General features: G+C 37.5%; 2 protein-coding genes across 2 annotated transcripts in view; both read right to left on the reverse strand.

Annotated features, from left to right (window-relative positions):
- The window catches only part of ube3d (ubiquitin protein ligase E3D), a 255,586-nt gene that overhangs the window by 110,380 nt on the left and 117,254 nt on the right, over positions 1-27,952 (reverse strand). The window lies entirely within an intron of this gene.
- The window catches only part of ibtk (inhibitor of Bruton agammaglobulinemia tyrosine kinase), a 43,858-nt gene continuing 19,503 nt past the window's right edge, over positions 3,598-27,952 (reverse strand). Inside the window, exons 13-29 of the mRNA XM_079895662.1 lie at positions 27,242-27,862; positions 26,074-26,160; positions 25,902-25,984; positions 23,838-23,875; positions 23,659-23,755; positions 23,465-23,566; positions 21,841-21,958; positions 20,659-20,719; positions 20,457-20,581; positions 20,236-20,372; positions 18,185-18,324; positions 17,055-17,170; positions 16,884-16,979; positions 16,205-16,354; positions 14,223-14,417; positions 5,272-5,398; positions 3,598-4,463 (exon numbers count right to left, since the gene is read on the reverse strand). Coding sequence (XP_079751788.1) covers positions 4,338-4,463; positions 5,272-5,398; positions 14,223-14,417; positions 16,205-16,354; positions 16,884-16,979; positions 17,055-17,170; positions 18,185-18,324; positions 20,236-20,372; positions 20,457-20,581; positions 20,659-20,719; positions 21,841-21,958; positions 23,465-23,566; positions 23,659-23,755; positions 23,838-23,875; positions 25,902-25,984; positions 26,074-26,160; positions 27,242-27,862 — 2,419 coding nt within the window. The 3' untranslated portion in view covers positions 3,598-4,337. The remainder of the gene's footprint in view (positions 4,464-5,271; positions 5,399-14,222; positions 14,418-16,204; positions 16,355-16,883; positions 16,980-17,054; positions 17,171-18,184; positions 18,325-20,235; positions 20,373-20,456; positions 20,582-20,658; positions 20,720-21,840; positions 21,959-23,464; positions 23,567-23,658; positions 23,756-23,837; positions 23,876-25,901; positions 25,985-26,073; positions 26,161-27,241; positions 27,863-27,952) is intronic.

The raw sequence follows: 27,952 nt of genomic DNA on the forward strand, positions 1-27,952 counted from the left end.
CGATCGCACACACTTTGGGCCAGAATAACTAAACAGGGCAAATCGGCGCAAAAGAGCGCGATTCCACAAAAGTGCCGATGGGAGTGGAAAGTTGTGCACATGATCTACTTACAACATGCAAATTAAAGAACACAGAGGATCATTTCCATAATGACCAACACAATCTACCAAGAGCAGCTCAAATTAAGCGTCTGGTGCATCTTTTGTTCGGTAAATAATGGTGCAAATACCAGAAATCACCTTGCGTGATTCATACCCTCCTCCCATGAATGTTGCACCTGAAAGGGAAACTCCTACAAATGCATGTGTAATAAGGTCAGCCGCAAAAATATCCCTGTCCCTGGCCTTTTCAGCGCTAATTTTTCACTGTGTGTCTTTAGTAAATCCTGACAGTTTTTTAACGCCAAATGATTTGTGTTGGAGCTGTAAATCTGGCCCCTAACTTATACTGTCCGGACAAAATCCCACATCGTAATATATCGGAAACCTTTTACACCTTCACTGTAATTATAGCCATTTAGTGTGTGTGTGTGTGTGTTCAGATGCAAAAGCCTCTAAGTGCCATCTGAAATTTTCTTCTAGAATGATCATTTTTTGCAAGCTCGTATATTTATGTTCAGTAATTTCACTTAAATGACAATGAAAATAGATAATTTGCATTGTCATTTAAGTGAAATTACTGAACTTAAACATACGAGCTTGATAAAAATTATCATTGTAGAAGAAAATTTCAGATGGCACTTAGAGGCTTTTGCATCTGAACTCATATATATATATATATATATATATATATATATATATATATATATATATATATATATATATATATATATATATATATATATATATATATATATATATATATAGCATTGGCTCATGTGGATGATTAGGCGATACAATTGAAATGGATCACTGAAAGATTAATTTTTATTCTAGCCATCACATTTTCAGTTATTAACAAAAACATAAATTAGCTTATTATAGTGCCACCTAGTGGGCGATTCTCATCAAATATAGGGCACAGCCTCATGTAGGAAAGTTATGCAAAACAAGATAATGTTTCCTCTTACCGACCTATTTCATTTGTCTCTGTCCACTTGCTCAATACCTTCCATATGGAAATGTGCTGAATGTGCTACCCCTCTTTTTAAAAGCGGTGACCCATCTGATCTGAACAACTACCATCCAATTTCTATTATTTGCACTGTTGCGAAGGTTTCCGAGAAACTAATTTTCAATCAAATATTAAAATACATTAATCGGTTTAATATTTCATCTCCATCTCAGTCAGGTTTTAGACCCAACTTTTCCACCACTAAGGCCTTAATGAAATCCACCAATGATTTGTTTACTTCCTTCGATAAAGGCCAACTTACCAGTGCAGTCTTCATTGATCTCTCTAAAGCATTCGTCATGGTGGACCATTACCTTCTACTTGATAAACTGCACTCTATAGGCTTTGATATAAACTCTCTCCTCTGGTTTAATTCCTATCTCCATTACAGACGCCAATATGTTTCTTTTCAAGGCTCTAATTCTGTTTATTTGGTTGTTGATAATGGTGTTCCTCAAGGCTCAACACTGGGTCCTCTGCTCTTCTGTGCCTTCCCAAAAACTTGCTCACAATCTTTCATTCATCTTTATGCAGATGACACTGTTATTTACTCTTCCCACTCTGATATTTCATACATTCAGTCCTCTCTGCAGTCAGAATTTTACTCATTACTGGATTGGTTTTACAAAAACAAACTTCTGTCTTGCAGTATGATGTTTATCAAAAGATGCGTTTGTTCGCATTCCTTTGATTTAAATATTAGTTTTGATGACGGGTCACCCCTCACTAAAGTTGATCTATTTAAATGTCTTGGTCTTTGGCTTGACCCTGAACTGTCCTTTAGCCTCACATTGATTTTATTTTCAAAAGAATCGTATGGTTGCTTGTTTTCCCTTTATCGCTCAAAATATTAATCTCCCAATTAATTCTTCCTATTATTGACTATGCGGATATTATTTACCAAAACACTTCAGATACCAATTTAAAACCTCTAAATGTCATTCACAATTCTTTCTGTATTGTTTTGAGAACACACCATTGTATGAAATTGGCTCCAACCAAAATCCCGAAGGCAATACCACTGGTTCCAGTTTCTTTTCAAATGCGTTCATTTTAATGGCCCTTCTTATTTAAAACAGCTTTTGGCTCCATTTACATCCTCATATCCCTTTCGACACACGCAGCATCCGTTTCTCTGTGTCCCGAGAATTTTTACTGCAGGTCATTCCAGGACAAAGCTCGATCGGACTGGAACAGTCTCCCTCCTCGTCTCAGATCAATTACATCTTTCCGTCCGTATAGGGCTAATCTATTTTCTCATCTGAAAACAACCTGCTCATGTTTTTAAATCAAGGCTTTTATACCAACGCTTATCATCCTGTTCATTTGATTTCTTTCTTTTTTTTTATTTCTGCCATCTCTCAGGGTGCATGTACATTTTGATTTTCATGTTTGCACTAAAAAGTATGTCCTCTTGTGTGTGCATGCTCCTGTTTGTCTAATACAGTTGGAGACTGTAGCTGGGAGATTTTTTTTTTTCTTTTGTTATTTATTTGTTTGCTTTAAATGTGTTGTATTTTGTATTGTAGTTTGTATGTGTTATTGCGACCCCCTCGAAAATGTGGTGTTACATCTCAAGGGGCTATCCTTTCAATAAATTCAAATACACATCAAATTTCATTATTGTTCATTATTATTATTATTATTATTATTTTCATTAAATTAAGTTATGACAGGTTTTCAGTTGTAGCGCCCCCTATTGGCAGATATTGATACACCTTGTCAATGTGTATCAAGTCTCATCAAGTTTGGACATTGCATTGAGCAGATTCAGGTCGAGTAGTCAAAATCTAAGATGTCAGACCATTTAATATACTTATGTCTTCCCAACGCATTATTGGATCAGAATTCTTGTAACTTTTTGTCTTGAGGATATTGGGATGATACGTGCCAAGTTTGGTGCAAATCGAACCAATGGCCTGGGAAGATTTAGAAAAAGTATGTTTTTCAGAAAATGTTAAATGGAAAAAATGTCCCAGGGATAAACAACATTGGATATATATGAACTTTTAGAGCCGAAAAAGAATAATTGACAAAACAGTAAGTACAATAGGGTTCAGCATCTTGGTTTCATGGACCCCTAAAGAAAAGAAAAGGAAGTCAATGAATCAAGGGCCAAAATTGTTCATAGCAATTTTTAGGTTAAGGGTTTGGCGAACTTGATTGTCTGAACCAGAGCATAAAATAAATTTTAAAAACCGAGGTACTAAATAATATTATATGGTCTTAGGCTTGACCAAGCCACAGTGCAGAAGTTATGCTAGAATGACGGTGAATATTTTCATGTTAAGCTGCAATCCTAGATTAATATGTAACAATTGTAAGGATATGTATCATTGTATGTAATACGTAATGGTTGCAAAATGTAACAATCTGTTTGACCTACAGTACCAATGGAGATCTGGAGGCTTTCACAGAACACAACATGTGGACGAACTGTGAACTTTCCCTTTAGAGATGCATGAAGACAAAACAACAATCGCTGATGCTCACATTCACCTCTTTATTGCATGCCACTGCAAATATCTTCTCTTAACATTAAGCAAACATGACTAAGAGGTATTCAAAGAAAGAACAATAATCTTTTCTTTTTTTTTAAACTATAGTGCCAATCATATTGTGATAATGACTTAAACATAATAAACTATAATTACACCCAGCCCCAAATGAGAATGTTATTAATGTGGATTGCACGAGGAAGCAAAATATAAAATGCGTATTTGTAAATCTCAGCTCCTTTCGTCGTGCACAAGTTTCTTTTAAACCAGCGGCTTCAAACAGACCTCGTGAGCAGCCTAATAAAGTCTTTATTGCTTTTCACGGCTGATTGGATTTTCTTCATCTTGTCACAATGGGTGAGTTTTATGTGTGTGTGCCTAGCCTCCACAAGACACACACACACACACACACACACCTGTGAGATGTAGATCACTGCACCACAGGATCATCAAGAAAGAAGAAGAGGAGATACAAACATCCTTTGGCACATGCGGCGACTCTTCGGAGCTGAGAACAATAGATTACACTTCACGTTCCAGTCTTTTCTTAAGAGAAAACAGCTAAATGAATGAAAAAAAGCAGACAGAAAGAAAAAGCAAGCAGTCTAAGAGAACAAGTGTGCATTGGAAAGCAGGACACGGCTTGAGATGCAGCTTAACACTGCCTGAAACTTAAGCGTGATGTGATGTGATGTGATGGGTGTTACGGTAACGCTGTGCTAGTTTCAGCGTTTGTTCCAGGTGGGGGTGGCGATTGGACCTTGTGGAGCTCTTTCCACCAAGATCAGCTCCTCTGGGTTATTAACGGCCTTGTAATGGAGTAACAGGTCCTGAATGGCTCGTTCTTCAATCTACAGTAAAATGAGAAGAACGGAGTTGAAGGGTCAATGACAAAAATATTTTTTATTTAGAAAAAAAATCTAGTGTAAAACACATTTTGAAAGCCAGAAAGCCAGAAGTCTGAATTTCCAGCATCATTACTCCAGTCTTCAGTGTCACATGATCCTTCAGAAATCATTCTAATTTGATGATTTGCTGCTCAACAAACATTTATTATTATTATCAATGTTGAAAACAGTTGTGCTGCTTCATATTTATGTAGAAAACGAGATACATTTTTCTCAGGACTCTTTAGAAAGTTCAAAAGAACAGCATTTATTTGAAATAGATATATTTTTGTAACAATGTAGTCTTTACTGTCACTCAACAGTGTCTTTTTCATAGTTTTACAATTTTAGAAATTTTTTTTCCAAAGTTGAGATTTAAATACAACACCAAGCGATGTAAAGCTAAATGTACATATTTCCTTTTTAGTGTACATATCTTAATCATTATCATTTAAAAGTAGAAAATGTCTGAAGTAGCTTGGTTTTTGAACCATTTATATCACGCTGTTTCCTTGCAGTTATACCATTTGACAACCTGAACTAACGTCATTGCCAGGTTAAAGTTCCTGTTTTTAAGTCACATGCATTTACATTTACATTTAATAACTTAGCTTTTATCCAAGGCGACTTACAAATGAGAACAATTAAAGCAATTAAACTAACAGGAGGACAACAGTATGCAAGTGCTATGACCCTTCCCAGTTTAATCTAACGCAGTACATGTAAAATTATTATTATTATTTAACATGCACATAATGCTGAATCTCGTGACCTGTATGAGTGCTAGCGGCTTCTCGCGGCTGCGGATCAGTGCCGCCTCCTGTTTTCTCTCCTCCTCCACAATGGAGGCAAACGTAGAGGTGGACGGAGGGCTTCCGGCTGCTCTCAGCACCCAAGGGCTGATGGGAAGAAGACAAAACACAAGAGAGAACAAGGTTCAATGCTGAGTAACTTCCTCCGAAGCGAAATAACGAAGTTGCTTCGAATGCTTCAACTGACTCAGGCGTGTGAATTGTGAGGAATTTAACTTGCTTCTATTCCACTGTTTCTTAATGATTCAGCAAACGACAGAAAACAGGATCGTCACAACAACGGCTCTGACACTTATATTGCGCACACACACACACTGTATATATACACACATATGTACGCACACATATTATATAAACATTTTTATGATACATGTGCTTAATCCCGATTTGAAAGCCCCATTTACTTCCTACATCCCATATCAAGCTCAACCAGTTGAACAATACAAGGATAGACAAGAAACTGCTCTTAATTCTTGCAAATACATAAAGTTGCATAAATTACTCCCTAGCTTTTTACGGGAGATGGTTACATTAAGAACATACATTTTAACATTAGATGATTAGATGTCAAATGTTTATGTTAAATCCACTACTGTTTTATATACACTCACCTAAAGGATTATTAGGAACACTATACTAATACTGTGTTTGACCCCCTTTCGCCTTCAGAACTGCCTTAATTCTACGTGGCATTGATTCAACAAGGTGCTGAAAGCATTCTTTAGAAATGTTGGCCCATATTGATAGGATAGCATCTTGCAGTTGATGGAGATTTGTGGGGCACATCCAGGGCACGAAGCTCCCGTTCCACCACATCCCAAAGATGCTCTATTGGGTTGAGATCTGGTGACTGTGGGGGCCATTTTAGTACAGTGAACTCACTGTCATGTTCAAGAAACCAATTTGAAATGATTCGAGCTTTGTGACATGGTGCATTATCCTGCTGGAAGTAGCCATCAGAGGATGGGTACATGGTGGTCATAAAGGGATGGACATGGTCAGAAACAATGCTCAGGTAGGCCGTGGCATTTAAACGATGCCCAACTGGCACTAAGGGGCCTAAAGTGTGCCAAGAAAACATCCCCCACACCATTACACCACCACCACCAGCCTGCACAGTGGTAACAAGGCATGATGGATCCATGTTCTCATTCTGTTTACGCCAAATTCTGACTCTACCATCTGAATGTCTCAACAGAAATCGAGACTCATCAGACCAGGCAACATTTTTCCAGTCTTCAACTGTCCAATTTTGGTGAGCTCGTGCAAATTGTAGCCTCTTTTTCCTATTTGTAGTGGAGATGAGTGGTACCCGGTGGGGTCTTCTGCTGTTGTAGCCCATCCGCCTCAAGGTTGTGCGTGTTGTGGCTTCACAAATGCTTTGCTGCATACCTCGGTTGTAACGAGTGGTTATTTCAGTCAAAGTTGCTCTTCTATCAGCTTGAATCAGTCGGCCCATTCTCCTCTGACCTCTAGCATCAACAAGGCATTTTCGCCCACAGGACTGCCGCATACTGGATGTTTTTCCCTTTTCACACCATTCTTTGTAAACCCTAGAAATGGTTGTGTGTGAAAATCCCAGTAAGTGAACAGATTGTGAAATACTCAGACCGGCCCGTCTGGCACCAACAACCATGCCACGCTCAAAATTGCTTAAATCACCTTTCTTTCCCATTCTGACATTCAGTTTGGAGTTCAGGAGATTGTCTTGACCAGGACCACACCCCTAAATGCATTGAAGCAACTGCCATGTGATTGGTTGATTAGATAATTGCATTAATGAGAAATTGAACAGGTGTTCCTAATAATCCTTTAGGTGAGTGTAGAATTGTTCTATAGTTTATCCAGTATTAATTTAAATTTAATTTAAAGAAGTAACTAATTAAATTACAGAAAAATGTAATCCCTTACATTACTTTTTCAAGGGGAAAGTAATTACTTAGTAACGAGTTACACACAACACTGGTTGTGTTTTAATTTATTATTTTTAAATTTAATATAAAATATTTAATGCTCATTATTTTTACATTTTTGCTCATTTACATTCTTCCACGACGTCTACAGAACAATGTTTGATTTGACTTACTTTTACGTTAAATGCGATTAATTTATTTGACAGCACTAGTAATAAGTAATGCATTTCTTTTCAGAGAGTAATTGTTACAGTAATGTCACCATTGAAGATGTACTTCGTAGCTAGTAATTATTTACATCTGTAACTCACCCAACACTGTACACAACACAAAAACACCAACGGTAAAACAACCGCTTTCCACCCGAAAGCAGCGACACACACTGATTTCTGCCTGCCTTCTCATCGCGCTCGTAAACACAGGTGACGTCGAGCCCCAGGGATGAGTGTGTTTGTGACAAAGTGTGCCCTTATCAATATAGATTACAATCACAGACGGGCTGCTGATAAATATTCAGACCTCTGCTCGAGCGCTGGACTCATAAACACAGACCCAGCGGGCAGCTGATGTGACCGAGAGACGCCGGGCTCAGGGTCAGGTCAGATCAGCGCTGACACATGATGAAGGAGGACACGTCACACTGGACGTCCTGGAGAGCAGAGCATCCCAGAAAACACCACAGATAAGCATCTCTCGTGCACCACACATAGACGGACGTCCTGTTGCATTCGGGTCCGTTTTTACCCGGAAGAGGTACATAAAATGTCTTTAAAAATTCCATAGTTTCTTTTTAAGTGTGTTAAAGGGATAGTTTACCCAAAAATGGAAATTCTGTCATCATTTACTCTCCCTCAAGTTGTTCCAAACCTGTATGACTTTCTTTCTTCTGCTGAACACAAAAACACACAATTATGAAGAAAGGTCGATAACCAAATGTCTGATGGACCCCATTGACTTCCATAGTAGGGAAAAAAAATACTATGGATGTCAATGGGGACCAGCAACCTTCTTTAAAATATCTTCTTTTGTGTTCAGCAGAAGAAAGAAAGTCATACAGGTTTGGAACAACTTGAGGGAGAGTAAATGATGACAGCATTTTCATTTTTGGGTGAACTATCCCTTTAAGACCGTCAAAATACACTTTTTTTTCTTTTCTTTATTATTATTTTTTTCCACAAAAATAAAACGAAAAATTAAATTGTTCCACCTTTTGCTTTCAGATCCGTTTTGAAACTGAACTGTGTCTTTACACATGAAATTATGCTGTTTTTTGTTGTTGTTTTTTTAACATTAGATTTGTCTCAAATTACTTCTGTAAAATACATTTAGCATTTTTACACTGACACGCACATCATACACAATAATTCTGAAACATAAATAAATCAAGAAATGTCTTAATGTTGAAATAATAAAAGTTTATCCAAGTAAAATGAATATATTTAGTTTGAGAGTACATTTCAGAGTAATATTGATGTTGTATTGGTGTTGTTTTGTTAGAAAAAGAATATGTAGGTTTCATAAATTTAGACTGTTTTTAGCGGTCATGAGTTATAAGTTTCATATGAATTTAATTCAATTCATTGAAGTCAATGGAGCTCATACTGGAAATTCTAATATTAAATGTCATCTAACGATATATTCAAATACAATTTCTCATAAATATTGATAACTTGTTTTGCATCACACTGGTTTTTGCTGTCATTCTTGAAAAATTTGAAATTAAAAAGAATTTCTCAATTTCTTTTATTAATAAAAGGGGGTAATTGAGTAATAGCATGGAAAAAACATGGTAACATGCAAAACCTTTGTGCACACTCATTAATGATAAGTTACTGATTTAAATAAAACATGGTTTGACTTTTATAAGCTTTCGGTCCACCGGCTCCAAACTGAAGGTATATACTGTTTTTTTAATGCATTAGGAGGGTTAAATAACAGTCTAAATCATCTGAACTTCAGACGACACTGGGTTTGCATAATAAACACAGTGTACTAACCGCGACAAAGCAACTAGTGCCAAGACACGGTCACTCTGGTTTCCATTTCAATAATTTCCAGATGAATATTTCAACACATTCTCTATCGGTTGAAATCGTGGGGAGAAAAAAAAAAAAATCTTACTAACCCAAGAACAAGAACATCCCATTACTTCTTTGAGAAATCAGCACAAAGAAAATTAAAAGTATCAGCCTAGAATCACACCTACAGAACACACCAGTAAGTGTCAACAGATGTACTGTAACATGTGGCTTCAGTCCTCACTGACTACAGCATCTCAGTCACATGACCGATCACGCACAGGCCTCGTTATGAAGAAGCATTACAGCGCCATCTAGTGGAACATACAACCGAACAAGAATCAGAATAACACCTAATCTCACACACAAGCTTCACAGAGAAAGCAATCCCAGAACGCACTTCTTGTGAACACAGAACGCACAGAACTATTTTTGTGCTTGGAGAATTGTGCCGTTTCTATTCCAGATGATCAATATCCTTGTGCTAAAATCGATGTCCATTAAGAAATGGTGTAAGGAGTCTGGTGTGGACTAATCTTATGTACCTAGCTAGAAGGTAAAGCATGTCAAGCGATCAATAACAGTTTATGGTGACGTTTAGGGTTGGGTAAATACCACTACACTAACACCATGTGCAACCACACATCATTCATTCAAGATCGCAACACTCTTCATTAAAGCACATGAGAAATTTGTTGATGTATTTGTTGATGTCAGTTTTTTTTCTCAGAATTTTAAGAAATCTGTGTTTATTTCCCAAACTATAAAAAAAACTTTTAACCCAGTTGTTCTGTGATAATATGGATATTTGTAACACAGAGATAACAATTCTGTGTGTTTGTGAAGCTGTTTAAAGTCGCCAGCAGTTACAAACAACTTTTCTCCAGTGTTGTGACGTATTTCCAAGTGAAAGGGAACATTGAATAGAGGGCAGGGTTTTACTCTAGCGCTCCTCCTCTCCATCTCTCGCTCATAGCAGACTAACGGTTTATGCCACGCCCTCGCGCCGTATCACATGACAGGAAGAGAAGTTGTTTCGAGGGGGGAGGGAAGGATAACATATTTGATTAAAGAATATAAAGGCACATGAATTTTAAAAAAAATAATGAAGTGCACAGATAAATCATTTATAATAAACACTACAATATTACATATAAAAATACGAATTGTAAAATTTGATTTCATGGCGACTTTAATACCTACACATGACAACTGCTCTCTCTGGGTCAGCACCAACACAGATCTGAATGTTTCGCTGTGATTTTGTTAAAGGTTTAATAGATACAGGCGAATCGTTGTCATTTAGGAATGAGAACACGATTTATCAAAATCAGTCGTGCAGCTCCATTGTGTTTATTTATTATTTTCATACTTTTATACCCAGCTGAGTGAAACAACGCTTGCGTCTGCTGTTTGTGTGTCGAACAAAGGCAGGTTTTCTGCTGCTGTCATAACTTACATGCGTTTTGTTGAACTAATGATGACGTCATCAGCTAAAAAGCAAGCACAGGTTTCTTTACTTCCTAAACAAGAGCGCACCAGTCTCGCGCTCAGTTCTAGTGCATCTGAACTAGTGGTGGGCCGTTATCGGCGTTAACCCCCTGAGGTCGGCTATCGCGCCGGCGCGATAGGCTCGTTTTTTTCCGTATGAGTGCAAAAAAATAATAAAATAAAAATATTAATTTTTATCTTATATGCTTGTGTTATACATCAATCTATCCTGTTAAGTGTGTATTATTTTTGTGTACACTCACAATAAAAACAAAGTGTTGTGCTTTTCGCCAAATAAAGAAAAATAAACACGAAGCGAGTTCTGCCTTCTCTCTGTCCGTGTAGTCCATTCTGAAACGCGTCCGAAAATGAATCATAACTCAGCGAATACTTCTCACACAGGCACGTGAGATATGTCTTTATGAAGCTTGAAATCTCCTCTTTTAAATGAAGTAATTTATATAAAAAACAAATGTTTTCAACTCATGTAATCCGTTTGAAAGCAAGGAGAGGTACCGTTTTTCCTTCTGCCTCATTATCTCTATAATCAGCTGTGGCCGCCCCGCCCCCGGCGCGATTCACATGTAAATCGTTAGATGATCTAGTATGCAGCGCACCCGCCCCCCGATCAATGCCATAAAAAGTTTCTTCATCAGACTTACTGATAGTTCATCGCGTTTTGAGTATGACACGCTTCTCCGGTAATAAAGACGCCCTTCAGATGAGGACGGCGAGGAAGAACACCTTTTCCTCAGAGGAAGATTGTAACTCAGACGACGAACGGCAGCATTTTGAAGAGCGACTTCCGCCGAGAACACAATTTCGGAGTAAGTTTTACTTAAAAGTCTTTTGTCTTTTATTTTTCGTGTTCGCATTTATGAGGAAAAAACAATATTAGCCTACGTGACAGTTCTCCATTATGGACGCGAGCGCTCTAAAAAAATCACTAAAAGACTTTCAAACTTTCACAGAGACCTCAAAACAGAAAGTACAAATCCTTTCTTTAAAACGAATTTCGTTTTGTATCAATTGTATCTTACTTTTAATAATTTTTTTATTAACAAATTTCCTGGATTTAAAATGCAAATTAACATTTATATTTCTTATAATAAAAATGAAAGACCTATGTTACAGACATATGAAAGACAACATTTCGTTGATTAGTTTTGGATAGATTATACATTTTTAATGTAAAATATCTGCCACCTCAAATAAGCTTTTGTTTGCCAATATTTGCTTATGTTAAATATAATATGTTTTGTCAAAAATAAAGTTATCAAATAATCAATCAAATCCTTAACTTTGAAATATGTATGATAAAATGTATACTTTAGTTTTTACAAAGAAAGATTACACTTGAATTGTTGTTGTAATTGTAACCTTTTTAATAAAAAAATATATTTACAAGGTAGATGTAAACAAACTATTAAAAGGTAAATATAAGCCTTTTCTTTAAATAACTTTTATTGTGTTTTATTATTGACAAATTTGGGGAGAGCATAAATATTCCAAAACTGAAAATACAGTATGAGAATTAACTGCACAATTACTAGACATGTTTTCCTTGGATATTATAGGCCAAATTGCAAGCACAATATGAGGAAAAATAAAAAATAATTGAGATGCTTCCAACTGTTGCTCTTGCATTCTTGTGGCTCAGTGACTCACCTGAATGAATGGCTAATTAAGTATGCGGGCCCCATTGTCTCCTCAGGTGTGAACTACTACATATACATGACCGTTGACGCCCACTCCGCATATGGCCTTTCCAAACAGAAAGTGCTTTGCAAAATTCAAATCAATGTATTGTGTTATGTGAATGATAAGGCAGGGTGATTTTCACTTCATTTTGAAGAAAAAACACTAGGCGATGACATCTTTTAGACAAAAGTCTTATTGGCACATATTTAGAATGTGTTTTATGGCCTTATTTCAGAAACTTTAGTTTTTAGTTTTTTCAATAACCACGCATAAACATTATTCTCTCAAAAATGCAGACATGTACATTCTTGTTGCTCACATTTCATGGTAGCCCTGTTTGTGCTAAATAGTGTGTAATTTTTTTTTGCCATTAATATGTTTATAAGCAACTGAAAAAAGCAAAAATATCAGGGCATGTCAGAACATCTCAAGGACCCCAAAAACACCTTAGACCCCAGAGGGTTAACGTGCTGCGTTAATGTGAGACTCTTATCGGGCGATAAAAAAATCGCCGTTAATCTATTCTCAAAGTTGGGTTGGGAGCTGGGTCTATACTAAGCAAGCTATGATGACTTTCACCTTGATATTTTAGCGCAGATGTATACCTAGCCGAATTCGGTTCGGTGTTCGGTACGCATTTTCAAACCGAACGGTTCGTTGGACCATTTTTCCTGCCGACCAAAATTTCGTTATTTCAAATGTAGGCGGGTCGCGCGTGGCAAGCGCGCTCATAATGTAAGAGACGCTGGCGGGTCCACAACATTGTCCGACATCAAATGGCAAACGTAATGTAAGCGGAACGAAACTGAGCTACTCGTTATTGTGTGGTTGACGGACCGTTGTTTATCAGTTTGGACCAAAGCAGCGCGAGCCGATCGTGATCATGCGACACTGTTACTACACAGCGCTAAGAGATCCAGTAAAGAAATCATTTGAATTCGCTACTTAAGTAATAACATTGCTGCGAGATCTAGTGAGAAACATTCACATTTCTCCGTTATTAACGGATCAAACAGTGCGTGGAAGCCAGGAATTAACATTGTGCCATGAATGAACTATCCAGTGTCCACAGATCTGCAACATTTACCATGGATTTACTGTAGTAACACTGCAACCATGGAAGTTTGGCAGGAATAGTAGGCTATAATGCTTTCAAGTGACATTATGTTGGTTTTATTTTGACATTATGAATAAAATTGCTGCCCTCAAATGTTAATCTGAACTAAAAATAGACCTTTGTTTATAACTACTACAATATTAGGCTACATTTCATTTTTTCCAAGGAGCTGTTTTGTTTTATATGCTCATAAGAAGAGTCTATTATAGCTCCATCATTGCTCAAAGTAAAAAAAAAAAAAAAAAAAAAAAATTCATACTTTATTATGTTAGTTTTAATAATAATAATAAAAAAATCTCTGGCATTTCTTCACAAGTTCTTTTAAATGTCACTTTGTATTTAAGAAACACGTGCCCTTTAGTCATTATTTGGGTATCACACATATTCTGAATGCCTTCGTCAGAATTCAAATGAGCCATTTTAATCTAGATTAATTTCAAGATTACAGTGAGATTAATCTAGATTTAAAAAATTCATCTATGCCCACCACTAATCTGAACTCAACTTTCACTTTGACAATTTCATGTGAAACGTGCCATGTTTCAAACCAAACTGCAGGTGTGAAAGCATCATTGGACTTCTGACTTTGCGAACCTGTTTCCTGTTTAGTGTGCCATACGCATCCATCATTTAGTGAATGGATATTGTGCACTGAATGAGATGTTCCTCACCCCGCGGGTTTATCCGGGTCGCTGCTCTCGGCACATTTAAAGGTCACTCTTTTGGCACACATGGGCGGTCCTGCAGTGGCCACTGGACTGCTGGCCTTCACTGGGGAAACTGGAGAGGGTTTTCCACGCTGTTCCTCCTCCACTAAAAGATCCCGGAAGGAACAGGAAGAGGGCGGGGACTGAACTGCTGTCGACCTGACGACACAATGATGCAAGGTGAGTGAGGAACTGACAACAACGGTAGGACAAACATCATTAGACAATCACTGTTTACAAATGACACAAAGTTAATGGCTCTGCCAAAATCCTTTTGACTAATTCCCCTTATACAGGGTGACACATTGTGCATTTATGTTCCTATCTTTTATTTTTAAAATTGATGGTCTTGTACTTCATAATGATAAAAAAAAACGAGATAAAATTGTTAGCAATAGTTTAGGCACTATATAATGCATTAGGTATCACTGATCTAGCTATAAATATGCTATTTATACAACATGTTACAATATATTAGTATCAGATTTATTACTTTATTACTAAGGGAGTTCACAAACTTGTAGTTCGGTTCGCTTGGTCCAGGACAAAAAACAACAACAACGCATTTAGTCCTGGTCCGCTTAGCGTTCACATTAGCATTTTATCACCGAACCTAAAGGCATAGGGATACATTCACAACCTGGTCGGCTTTGATTACTTATATTTTGCGACAGAACAATACTGTGTTCTGGGATAAATGCGCTCACTGTGTGTGCATGGCTGCATTTGATGTTATTCTGACCCGCTGAGAACTCGTGAAGAGCTTATAAAATGGGTAAAGGAGTCACAACAGCATCAGGAATCCCTCCGTCACACAAACCAAGATCTGCTGTGAGGAGACGCGGTTCTGACGCCTGTACTGAACTCTGACGGGCAACATCGAGACTATGACGAGAAAAAACAGGTACTTGAGCATTCTGTCCTTTATAGAGTCACATGTTTATGATATCATGTCCGTCCGTCTTGCGTTCATATTTCAGTCGAACCACACCAGAGTTCATTAGGACCGAGACCCATCTTTTCAGCGTCTCGGTCCGCTTGTCTGGTGGCTCCAAGGTTTAGATGGCAGCGTTCACACTTATTCACATGAACTGCACTAACAATCGCACCAGAGTTTGTTTTAATCAAACCAAACATGCCAAGTGTGAACACACCCTAAAAATTAAACCAAACCCATCAAAAAACATTGTTACTTGAAATAAAATAAATGTTAGCTGAAATAAAGTAAGATTTTTAAAATTTAATAAAATATTGAAGAAAAAAGATGTTCATGTGGTTTAACTTCCATCCTTTCATTCTGCTTTAATCCTCTACAGGGTCACGGTGATGTTTTGTGATTTGCTGGACTATAATGCGTCTTTGTAAATGGTTTGCATCTTCATTTGCTACTGACACCAGTTACACTTGCAGGGGGCAGTGATTGAAAAGCAATTTGACCAATAGTGTGCAGGCATTGTACATATTCAACCAACTGTAGTGTGCGAGAGATGATGGGATCAGAAATTGATCAAAGCAATGCAAACACGTGTACAGCGTTCAGAAGACACTTAATTATTCAGTAATATTACTCATTCAACTCCACCAATACTATCAATACTTGAATTGATTGAATAATGACACTATTGCCTTATGAAGAGCTGAAAAAATCAAATTTGCAACATTGACTTTACAGCAAAATTTGAATTTGTTTCATATCTGATGAAGTTTGCATCACTGAATCTGTTATTTTCCTGTTTATTATTGTGAGGCTGCTATGAAACAATCTGTAATTGTATAAAGTGCTGTATAAATAAAGGTGACTTCACTTGGCATATTATGTTTGAGGACTGTAGAGAGCATGTCAATAGGAAAGCCGAATTTAGAAATCCCAAAGAGGCCGTACTGTCACCCTACCGTAATGTCAGGCATAATGGAATAAGGAAAGCAGAAAGTGATCAGGCTCTCACCAGGTCTTAACAGGTTTCACTGGAGGAACAGATGGTGGTGATTTCGCAGACATGCTCTCCGTGCTTCCCTCTCTGGAGGCCAGAGCCATCATCTTCCTCTGCTTCTGAGACATCTTACTGGGAGTGACCACGGCTTTACTGCTGCTCGATCTGACATTTAAAAAAATGAATGAAGTAGAGACACTATAAGGAATAGTTCACTTAAAAATGAAAATTCTGTCATCATTTACTCACCCCTTAAATTCCAAACATTTATGAATTTCTTTCTTCTGCTGAACACAAAATAATATATTTTGAAGAATGTCGGTAACCAAATTGATCATCAAATCAGCATATTAGAATGATTTCTGAAGGATCATGTGACACTGAAGACTGGAGTAATGATGCTGAAAATTCAACTTTGATTCAAAGGAATAAATTAAATTTTACAATATATTCACACAGAAAACAGTTCTTTTAAACTGTAATAATATTTCATAATATGATGGACCCCATTGACTTCCATTGTATTTTGTTTCCTACTATGGAAGTCAATAGGATCATCAACTGTCTTCTTTTGGGTTCAGCAGAAGAAAGAAATTCAAACAGGTTTGAAACAACTTGAGGGTGAGTAAATGATGACAGATTTCATTTTAAGGGAATTATTCCTTTAACTGGTCTGTGAACTACCATGACTTACGAGCTGGGACCTTTGGCTGTGGCACCCAGGGTCAGTGAGTTAGCCTCCATCTCCATGATGGCCCTGAGGTCCAGGACAGGAGCTGGTCTGGAGAGACTGAACATACATTCAGAATTACAGCGACACCAATGAAGAAGATCAACTGCATGCGGTGACGGATATTTAAATCACCTTGCTTTGACTGTCGGGATGGGTTCAGGAGTGGAAGACTTAGTGGGAATGGGGCCATTTTTCAAAACAGGGTTGCCAGGAGGTGTCTTTAGTCCCACTGGTCCACGTCTCTCCTCCTACAAAAGACAATTTTTCTTAAATGGAGAGTTCACGCAATGATGAAAGTTCTGCCATCATTTACTCAGCCTAATGATATATGAGAGCTCTCGCGGGAGGGAAAATGTTCAGAGAAAAATTACTTAAATTTTGGTACTTTCACAGCTATTTTAACTACAAAAGATGTCCGACAGCAATGTTAGAATGTTTCTGTGTATCAAAGAATCCTGAAAACAGCACAACTGTTTTCAACATTGATAATAATTGATCATCATATCATCATATTAGAATGATTTCTGAAAGATCATGTGACACTGAAGACTGGAGTAATGATGCTGAAAATTCAACTTTGATTCAAAGGAATAAATTAAATTTTACAATATATTCACACAGAAAACAGTTATTTTAAACTGTAATAATATTTCACAATATTACTCACAATTCTACTGTATTTTTGATCAAATAAATGCAGCATAAAAGACTTCCAACCCCAAAATGTTGAACTATAGTGAATATAAACAACAACAACAAAAAAAGCTTTAAAAGGACGTAGCTGACATGAATGTAGTAGTGCATCTTTAAATTTTACTAATGGTATTAAATTAAATGGTGTTAAACTATATATATATATATATATATATATATATATATATATATATATATATATATATACACACATATACATACATACCATACATACATATATATATACACATATACATACACATATATATATATATATATATATATATATATATATATATATATATATATGTATAGAGTACAGTATATATTACACTAAAAATAATATCTTATATTGGTAATATCTTAATAATATCTTAATTTATAAATATTATATTACACCAAAAATTATCATTATTTTTGGAAATCATCTTGGGTTAAATATTACCCAATAAATAATATTATTGATATTAGTGTAACTGAAAACAACATTTAGGTTTTTTTTATATTAAAGAATGAAATGTCTATACTATGGAGTATTGTGAGTTGATGGAAAAGGGTTGTGCTATTACCTGTGTATCAGGCTTGTCCTGGAAGATGGGGGACGGCAGGTCTCGAGGGCTGCCCACCTCCATATAACTGCCCTCCGAGTCAGACGTGATGAGCTCCTGCAGAGACTCCACTGAACTGGCCTTCACCGAACGACACAGACCTGGGGAAACACAACAGTCAACCACATCCAGTCCAAACTAAGACCATCTGTATTCAGGAAAACTACTGAAGTGATAGAAATGACTGAATCATTTACATTTGCTTTGTGGTCACATGATCTTCAGTGTGCAAGGCGCCATTTAGATCAGTGGTTCTCAACCATTTTGTCTTAAAGGCCTCGATTGTTCAACATTATATTCAGAGGCTCCTGATGTAAACTATAACATTTCCTCTGTATGTTCTGCTGTAATTATGATAAAGCTGCTTGTTTTATCAACAGAAACGTGTCAAAATACTAAATTGACAATTATTTTTGTGACTCTAAACAAGTCAACGACTTAATATTCTTCTGTATGAATTTCTTTCTTCTGCTGAACACAAAAAGAAGACATTTTGAAGAATCAACAAAGAGTTGATGGACCCCATTGATTTCCTACTATGGAAGTCAGTGGGGTCCATCAACTGTCTGATTACCGACATTCTTCAAAATATCCTTTTTTTGTGTTCAGCAGAAGAAAGAAACTCATACAGGTTTGAAACAACTTGAGGGCGAGTAAATGATGACAGTATTTTAATTTTAGTGAACTATTCCTTTAATTTAAATAATTGTAATTAATCCCGCGACTCATATAGACGTTTGCTGAGGGCCCTGGTTGAGAACCACTCATTTAGATGATCAATATTCGTTTTCGGAAGAAAGTGTGAGTGGTATTTATCTGTTGCAAGGGTATTTTGGGGTGGTTGCACACTGACCAGCTCAAAAGAGCCCACAGAGGGATCTATATAACTATTCCCAAGTATAAGCAATAGTAAAAGTGATGCTTGCCTTAGCAAACACAACTAATTAGTAGGGGTGTAACGATACCCTCATGTCACGATTTGATACATATTGAGATACTGAACTCACAATATGATATGATATTATTGCGATACTCCAAGACATATGGTAAAAGGTTAACAAAAAATGCACTGTTGATTAAAGGGTTAGTTCACCCAAAAATGAAAATTCTGTCAGTAGTTACTCATCCTCATGTTGTTCCAACCCCGTAAGACTTTCGTTCATCTTCGGAACACAAATTAAGATATTTTTGATTAAGCGACAAGAATAGTTGAATAAAGTTGTCATTTTTGGGGGGGTTTTGCGCACAAAAAGTATTCTCGTCGCTTGATAAACTTATGGTTGAGCCACTGTAGTCACTTGGACTATTCTAACGATGTCTTTACTAATTTTCTGGGCCGGCAGATATTGATTACATAGAAGCCTATGGAGGAGTGAGACAGCTCTCAGATTTCATCAAAAATATCTTAATTTGTGTTTCGAAGATGAACGAAAAGCTTACGGGATTGGAACAACATGAGGGTGAGTAATTACTGACAGAATTTTCATTTTTGGGTGAACTAACCCTTTAAAAATGCAAATTATATTTCAAATAATGTAGGCCACTTTTTACTGGTAACATAAGAGATTTGGCATTATCAGGACCCACAAATATTCTCCCATTGCATTATTATACATTATATTCAACAATGCATATAATAGTTTAATTTCATTTTGGGTGAACTACAAACAACACACATATTGCCATTATCCACGATACGTATTGTTGCATATTTGTATTGCAAAATATTGTCACACGATACATTGTTACAGCCCTACGAGCAGATCGGAGCGCATTAAGGGTTTTCTGTTAGAACGGTGTCGTGTTAGCGGCCCCTAAGTTAATAACTAATGATCTTTGCAACGGAAGTGAATCAATCAAAACTAACTTTAGCTGGACAATAACTTTATTCTAGAGCTGCTGTAAAGCCAAGACAATCTCTGTTACTTTAATTTCCTATTATCACTGTAAAGCTGCTTTGAAACAATCTATATTGTTAAAAGCGCTGTATAAATGAAGCTGACTTGACTGACCTGTAGTGTGCGGGCTGTGTGTGACGTCAGTAGGAGAGCTCTGAATGACATCAGACAGGTTGTATCCGCCAAAGCTGTCAGAGCGGCGCCGAGGTTTCCTCTTAGCCCTCATTTTGGCCTTCTTCAGCAGGATATCACTAAGTTAAACACAGTGAGAACTCTTACAGATGGACAGTCCTTCATATCCAGATTACAGTGTTTCAGCAGGGCAGATTTCACACCTGGAGTGATCCGCGTCAGAGCCGCTCTTACAGTCCACAGCAGAGTCCCAGTCTCCGTCCTCATAGGCGCTGAGATCAGGAGCGTCGGCGTATGGTGTAATGAGACGTCTCTGCATGGCGGGGATCTGATGGAGGAGTTCGCTGTCAGGATCTCTGAGCAAAGCTTTAATGAACCTGATAAGAACGATGATTTAAAACTTACCATCCTCCTGTACGCAGATGTTAGATCCCGGAGGACGTCATCGCTCAGGATATCCAGCGATCTGATAGACGGAGAGACAGACACATGAACAACATCTCTGATACCAATCTGTCATTAGAAAGCCACGTCTCTAGCATCTGTAAAATCGCATTCTTCCATCTTAAAAATTACAAAATATGCTTTCAATGAAAAATGCGGAACAGTTACTTCATGCGTTCATGACCTCAAGGCTAGATTATTGTAATGCTCTACTGGGTGGTTGCCCTGCACGCTTAATAAACAAACTACAGCTGGTTCAAAACGCAGCAGCTCAAGTTCTTACCAGAACCAGGAAGTATGACCATATTAGCCCGGTTCTGTCAGCACTGCATTGGCTCCCTTTTAAACATCGTATAAATTTAAAAATCTTGCTAATTACTTACAAAGCACTAAATGGTTTAGCTCCGCAGTACTTGAGCGAGCTCTTAACGCATTATAGTCCTTCACGTCTATTGCGATCTCAAAATTCCGGCCAGTTAATAATACCTAGAATATCAAAATCGACTGCTGGCGGTAGATCCTTCTCCTATTTAGCACCAAAACTTTTGGACCAGTCTTCCTAACATTGTCCGGGAAGCAGACACACTCCGTCAGTTTAAATCTAGACTAAAAACGCATCTCTTTTACCTGCCATTCATATAGAACATTATACATTTCTATTATTCAAATCAATTAAATGATTATTAGGCTGCATAGATTAGGTCAGCCGGGACCGGGAACACTTCCTATAACACCTTATGTACTCGTTACATCATAAGAAGAATGGCATCTACGCTAATGTTAGTCTTTCCGTTTATTCCGAGGTTTACTGAAGTCAGCCGGATCCGGGCCGTATCCAGATCAGATGAAGGACCTGCACCTGGACCCATCCATGACGCATCCCTGAAGTGCCAGCCTCATCAGCCCTGTGAAGGCCTCATCGACACCACAGCCATCAGCACTGATCCACAACAAACTCGTCTCCATATCACTTGAAGTTCAGTTCACTTACGATAAGGATGTCATTACCTCGACAAAATGATCTTGTGGCCATGAAAAATATTCTCACACTCCCACAAGTTATGTCATGACAACGATAAATCTAAACCCTGCTGTAGTCACTGTAGTAAAGGATCTCTGGGGGTTTAAGATTCTCGAGCTTACTTAGACTCCAGCATTGCCGCCATGTTGAGGACGATGAACTGCAGGCAGGAGAGCTTGAGCTGATCAGCGTTGAACACAGTGGCGAACTCCAGCAACTCTGCTGCGTTCTTGAGCGTCACTGCACACAATACAACACTCAGAGATTACACTCGATATTTACAGGACGTGTCCAGGAATGAAGAAGCTTACCGGACGAAAGCATCTCATTTCAGTGTCTTTTTGCATTGCAAGAATTTTAGACCATGTTATATGCGATTTAATAATAACAAAAATCAAGTCAAGTGAAAGATAAAAGCTTAATAGTTATAGTTAATTTCCATGCAATTCAAAATTAAAGGGGCAGTCGTTCTTGGAAGCTATTGTTTCATCTCTAAACTTTCCCAGAGCTTTGTTTTCTCTCCATCTACGTTCTTGTATTTTAGTCATGGAACTTTTTATTTACATAACACAAGCCCACTCTCATGCTTTACTAGTTACTTGAAAAAAGTAATCAGATTACTTTTTTCAAGTAACTAGTAAAGCATGTTATTGGGCTTGTGTTTTGCTACGCACTTCATTCCACCAAGCGTTGTTTGTTTTCTTCTTATGTATTTAAATCCAGATAATTGATTAACAAAACATCGATTGAAATTAAAGGGGTGGTATAATGCCCTTTTCACAAGATGTAAAATAAGTCTCTGATGTCCCCAGAGTGTGTGAAGTTTTAGCTCAAAATACCCCACAGATACTTTAATATAGCATGTTAAAATTGTCACTTTTTTAGGGTGAGCAAAAACGCACCGTTTGTGTCGGTTCCTTTAAATGCAAATGAGCTACTGCTTCCGGCACAGGGGGCGGAGCTTCAACAGCTTGCACACACACAGACATGCACTGAAAATTTCAACAACTTTTATGTTCAAACCGGAGTCAGACAATGATGGAGAGACTCAAGAAGAAGTGACAACATGTAGAAGCATCAGGACATTTCTGAATGGTTAGTTGATGAATTGATGTTGCTGATGTGTAGTTATCTTCTAGTCATTGATTAGCATATTCTGTCTTGATAATCTATAAATCGCGTTCAGGGGCGGGGTTTATGTAAATTTTAGGGTTAGTGATGTCACTAACCCGGGAGGAATGTTGTGTAGTCTCTACCAGCCGTTTGTTGGAGTCCTTAAAAAGCAATTTCTTTAAAATAAAATTTCTCCCTTTGCTTTGAACTTTGAGCGTTGTAACTTTGCCGATGTTGTTTATGCTCAAACAGCAACATTACACACTAACTAAAGTTAAAAAAGTTAAATCATAATCAACCACCCCTTTAAGGTACAAATTATACAAAACGAAAAAACTTCAAACAAACTTATGAAGTGGATAAAAATCGTCTCCGAGCCACTCCATATCTCCCGACATATTGTATTCAATCCATTTCCACACCCTTTATGACACATCCCATTTTCGATATTTTCTTTCTTAATTAACAGATTAAATTAAAACAAAACAAACAAATAATATCCTAAAATTGTAAGGAAAATATGAAACCAAATAAATTTACTTAAATGGCTACAACAGTAATGCATTACTTTTAAATTTACAACAAAATATCTGAACATGAACAACTTTCCCCAACACTGAAAGAGAGACTTACAGTTCTCAGTGATGGCGACCTCGCAGATCTCCTTCAGCCGAGTGATCAACAGCTGATCGGCCACCACAAGCACGTTACACACGAACTCCACATTCACAGACTCTGAGATACACAGAGAGACGAGACATGGGTTACACAGGAGAGAGGAAGAAACAGCAGGATATGACAGAAAAGCACAACATCTGGGCTGAAACCTCTGACAGTGGGAGACTCGTCTGTGTAGATGTACTCCAGGATAACCTGCAGGACATCAGAGGTGGTGGGCATTTCAAGCGCAGTGCAGCTGGTGGCCTGAAGAGGGCAGAAGAGATTGCGTTTAAAACACAGCTCCAGTTCAGAGAGACTAAAGATGCTTCATGTTGTTCAATCGTACCTCTATCCAGGGGCTGCCCAACATACTGTTGAAGTACTCTGAAAATTAAATGGTGCATCTATATTAAAATATGATCATCCACACTCCTAATTAAAATATGATCATCCACACTCCTAATAAGAACAGGAATCGTTCACCTGAAAATTAAGCATTTAGTTACGCTTGTGTCATTTAAAATGTGTATAAACTTGTATCATTTGTATAACTTTGTCTAAGCTGCTGAATGAAAGTGAATGGGGACTTTCAACCATAAAATTAAGGATCTCTCAGCAAGGAACTTAATTTTGAGTCTGTTTCTCACAAAAAAATGAACGAGTTACGAGGTAGTTTTCTGCTTTCTAGTCATTTTTAGAGCTCTCCACTATCAGCTTAAAATCTCTTTGCTTCCACAGGAGTCATTAAATCTGTGTTAATGATGAGAGAAGTTTAATGTGAAATGTCCACGAAAGAATAAAATCACTGCGAGTCAGAAATCATATATAAATGTCACTTGAGTTTAGACAGAGTCAACAGATATACACTACCATTCAAAAGTGTGGGATTGGTAAGTTATTTATTTATTTTTTTTTTTTTTTTTAAATAAGTCTCTTCTGCTCACCAAGGCTGCATTTATTTAATAAAAAAATACAGTAAAATTTTAAAATATTAATTTAAAATAAAAATAATTTGTTATTTAAATTATTTAAAATAATAATCTCTGTGATTATTGTAAAATGTAATTTATTCCTGTCATCATTACTCAGCATCAGTGTCACATGATCCATCAAATATGATGATTTGATGCTCAAGAAACTTTTCTGATTATTATTATCAATGTTGAAAACAGTTGTGCTGCTTCATATTTTTGATGAAACCGTGATATGTTTTTCAAGATTCTTTGATGAATAGCAAGGATTATTTTAAATATAATTCTTTTGTAACATTATAAATGATCAATTTAATGCATCCTTGCTAAAGTATTAATTTCCAAACGTTTAAACGGTAGTGTATTTATTTGACAAAAATGAAACCGAGGCGGTATAGGTCAGACTTATACTGAGCTAAGTATATGATTTTCCTGTCCAATGAAAAAAAATATTTAAAGGGGGGGTACAATGGTGTTTCATGTATTCAGAGTTGTTTACACTGTTAAAGAGATGGATTCTCATGCTAAACATGGGCAAAGTTTAAAAAAAAATTTTTGGACGAATAACGGAGAATTTCTGTGCCGAAAATCTTACTTCCGGGTTGGTGCAAGTTTCGGCTGTTTTTTTTTCGATCGTGGATCTAATGACGTAGATCAGAGTGGAACTCCTTATATGAGCATTTCTCTCGGAAAAGCGCGCCCGCGAGCACGTCGACTAGAGGAGAGCGAGACCGCGCACATCAACGCGCTTCAACAGGAAATCAATGCATAGGATTTGTTCAAGAATGTCTCCAAAAAAGTGTGTATTTGGATGTGAGGGAAAGCTTACCGTGTTCAGCTTTCCAAAGAACCCAGTGTTACAGGAACAGTGGATGCAGTTTGTTTTTCCGGGGCAGCAACGGAGTGTAGGAAGTGCGGTTGTGTGTTCTGGCCATTTCAGTGACGAATGTTTTATTAACAAGGCTCAGGTCGACGCTGGATTTGCAAATCGTTTGCTATTAAAACGTGGAGCGGTCCCAGTGATAAAAGACCCCATTCATGTAAGTACAACTGGATCAGATTTCTGTCTTTTGCTGGAAATCAAGAACTACCGCTTGACTCTATAGCTCCGCCTCCAGGACCTCGGCTTTTCCCGGAGAGAATCGGAAAGCTGTTTTTTCTTTTAAAATTATAATAAAACTAAACACTTTTTGGAGATATTAAGGATGCACTACTACTCTATAGGTACTCAAGATTAACATGAGATTAGGTGAAACTGTGCATGTTATGTACCCTTTAAAGACATATTTTCAATGCTTCATCAGCAAAATGGTTAGTACAACACTTCCAACACTCACAGCTTTATTTTCATTTAAGTCAGATTTAATATGGTATCTGAATCATTCTGAATAAAGTCTACAGCAGTGGACACAAGTGTGAAATAAAACATTTGATCTCACCCAGCCGAGCGCACAAAACGCATTTGTGACAGGGAAACTCTTTCCCATCTTCAGAGCGCAGTGTGACATCACAGAGATACAAGCTGAGGACACACAATGAGCAGATCTGTATTCACAGCCAATCAGAGAGTGTATGACATCGACTGATGTTTCTCAAAGAAACAACACACACCATTTTTTCTGGTTGAGTCGGAGCTTGTTGCCCGTCTTCTTCTGCGCCACACTGATCTTCCCATTTTCAAACTTCACTCCATCAAGCCTAGTCAAACATAAAATTACTTATTGATTACAGCAACAGCCAAAAATTATCAAAAAAACATTATCCTGAATGTGTGTGAAAACGTGTGTGTGTGTGCGCAATGACGTACCCTCCCCCTTTAGAGGTGCATATTATACGCTTGTCAAAATGAAACGTTAATTATGATTCGTCAGTTTCTTTTGGTCCTATCCACAATGTTATCGTTACGACACAAGGTTGTAATACTTGTAATAGTGATTTGTGCAGTTGAATTTGAAAATGGAAGCAAATATCAATTAGTGGATACTTTAAAAGCCTAAACTTGATTATGATGTATTTATCTCTGTTTTTAACCATATTGCAGCAGAAAGTACAAACATTTTCTCAATGTTTATTGTTAAAAAAATTCTGAACATTAATTCATAAAATGTGTATACTGACAAACTTGATATAAAAAGGAAGAGACATTGTATTGTTTCATGCACTGTAAACAATTGTATGATCAGTAATTCATGGCAACATCTATAACTCAAAAATTAAGTAATTTCAACTTTCTTTTTTAAGTTATATGGAACTCAACTTGATTTTACTGTCAGTTTTAATATAATTTAAGTTAAAATGACTTACACAGCCAATTTGATTACACTTAATTTAAAGCAGAGACAAAGGTAATTTGGTATACAGTTATCATACTCTACGCTTTGCCCACCCTGTTTTATGAAGGCTGTTTCAATTTCACATGCTTCAGTAATGTTTTTTAATCAAATTATTTTAATGCGTTAAGAATTAGAATTAATCGCATGCGTTAACGTTGACAGTTAATATATATTAGGGCTGTCAACGTTAACGCATGAGATTAATTCAAAATTCTTAACGCATTATAATAATTTGACGTAAAAGCACTAAGATACCTTGCTTCCACTTAAGATACCTTGTTTTTACCAATTTATAAGGCAGCATTGCATGAATCCTTCATATAGATTGCATATAGGCTGACTATCTGCCTTGTTAAAGCAAATAATGACTATTTTTGGAGCAAGACACCTTGATTGACATTGTAGGTGAACTTAACGCTAAAAATACACTACAAAAAGTGTCTCACCGTGCGGAGAGACTCCCCAAGCCCAGTTTTTTGGCGACTCCCTGCAGCATCTTCACAGGGTTTTGTCCCGGTTGACTAATATTTCCGTTCTTGGCTTTTTTCCCAGACTTAGTGCTTTTACCCTTGGGCTTGTCAGCTTCCTCACAAGTCTTGGCAGGCAGAGAGCGGTACACCTCCAGAGCAGAACGGTTCTCCAGACCCAAAGCCTGGAGACTGTGGATGAGCTGCTGCTGTGGTTCGGGATCAGAGCTCGGGTTGGAGCGGGGCATGATGGGCTGGGTCCCATGCACCAGCATCTCACAGGAGTCTGTGTAGATGAAGTGAAGCGCTTGCTCCAGCATCTCAGGAGGAACCTTCTCCAGAACCAGCAGATCACAGCCCACTGCATCTTCCCCTTTCTTCACCTCTCCATCTCCCTCTCCCTCTTTGCAGCCCTCGGGGAGGAGAATTTTCCGGAAGAAGTCCGAGCGCATGGACAGAATGTATTTGTGCGCTGCAAAGGTGCGATCGCCAGCCTGCAGGGTCACGTCATGGATGCTGTCGGTCTCATCGGCTTCGGACAGGAGGCGCTGGAAGTGCTGGGAGAATGTGGACCCAGAAGTGGTGGGAACTTCATACAAGCTGAAGAAGGGAGAAGAAAAGTGAATGTAGGGCTGCGTGATTAAACTAAACAAAAGCAATATCGCAATATGGCTTAGTGCGGTTATTAAA

Source organism: Squalius cephalus (genome assembly GCF_949319135.1).
Source record: "Squalius cephalus genome assembly, chromosome: 15".
Taxonomy (NCBI): Eukaryota; Metazoa; Chordata; class Actinopteri; order Cypriniformes; family Leuciscidae; genus Squalius; species Squalius cephalus.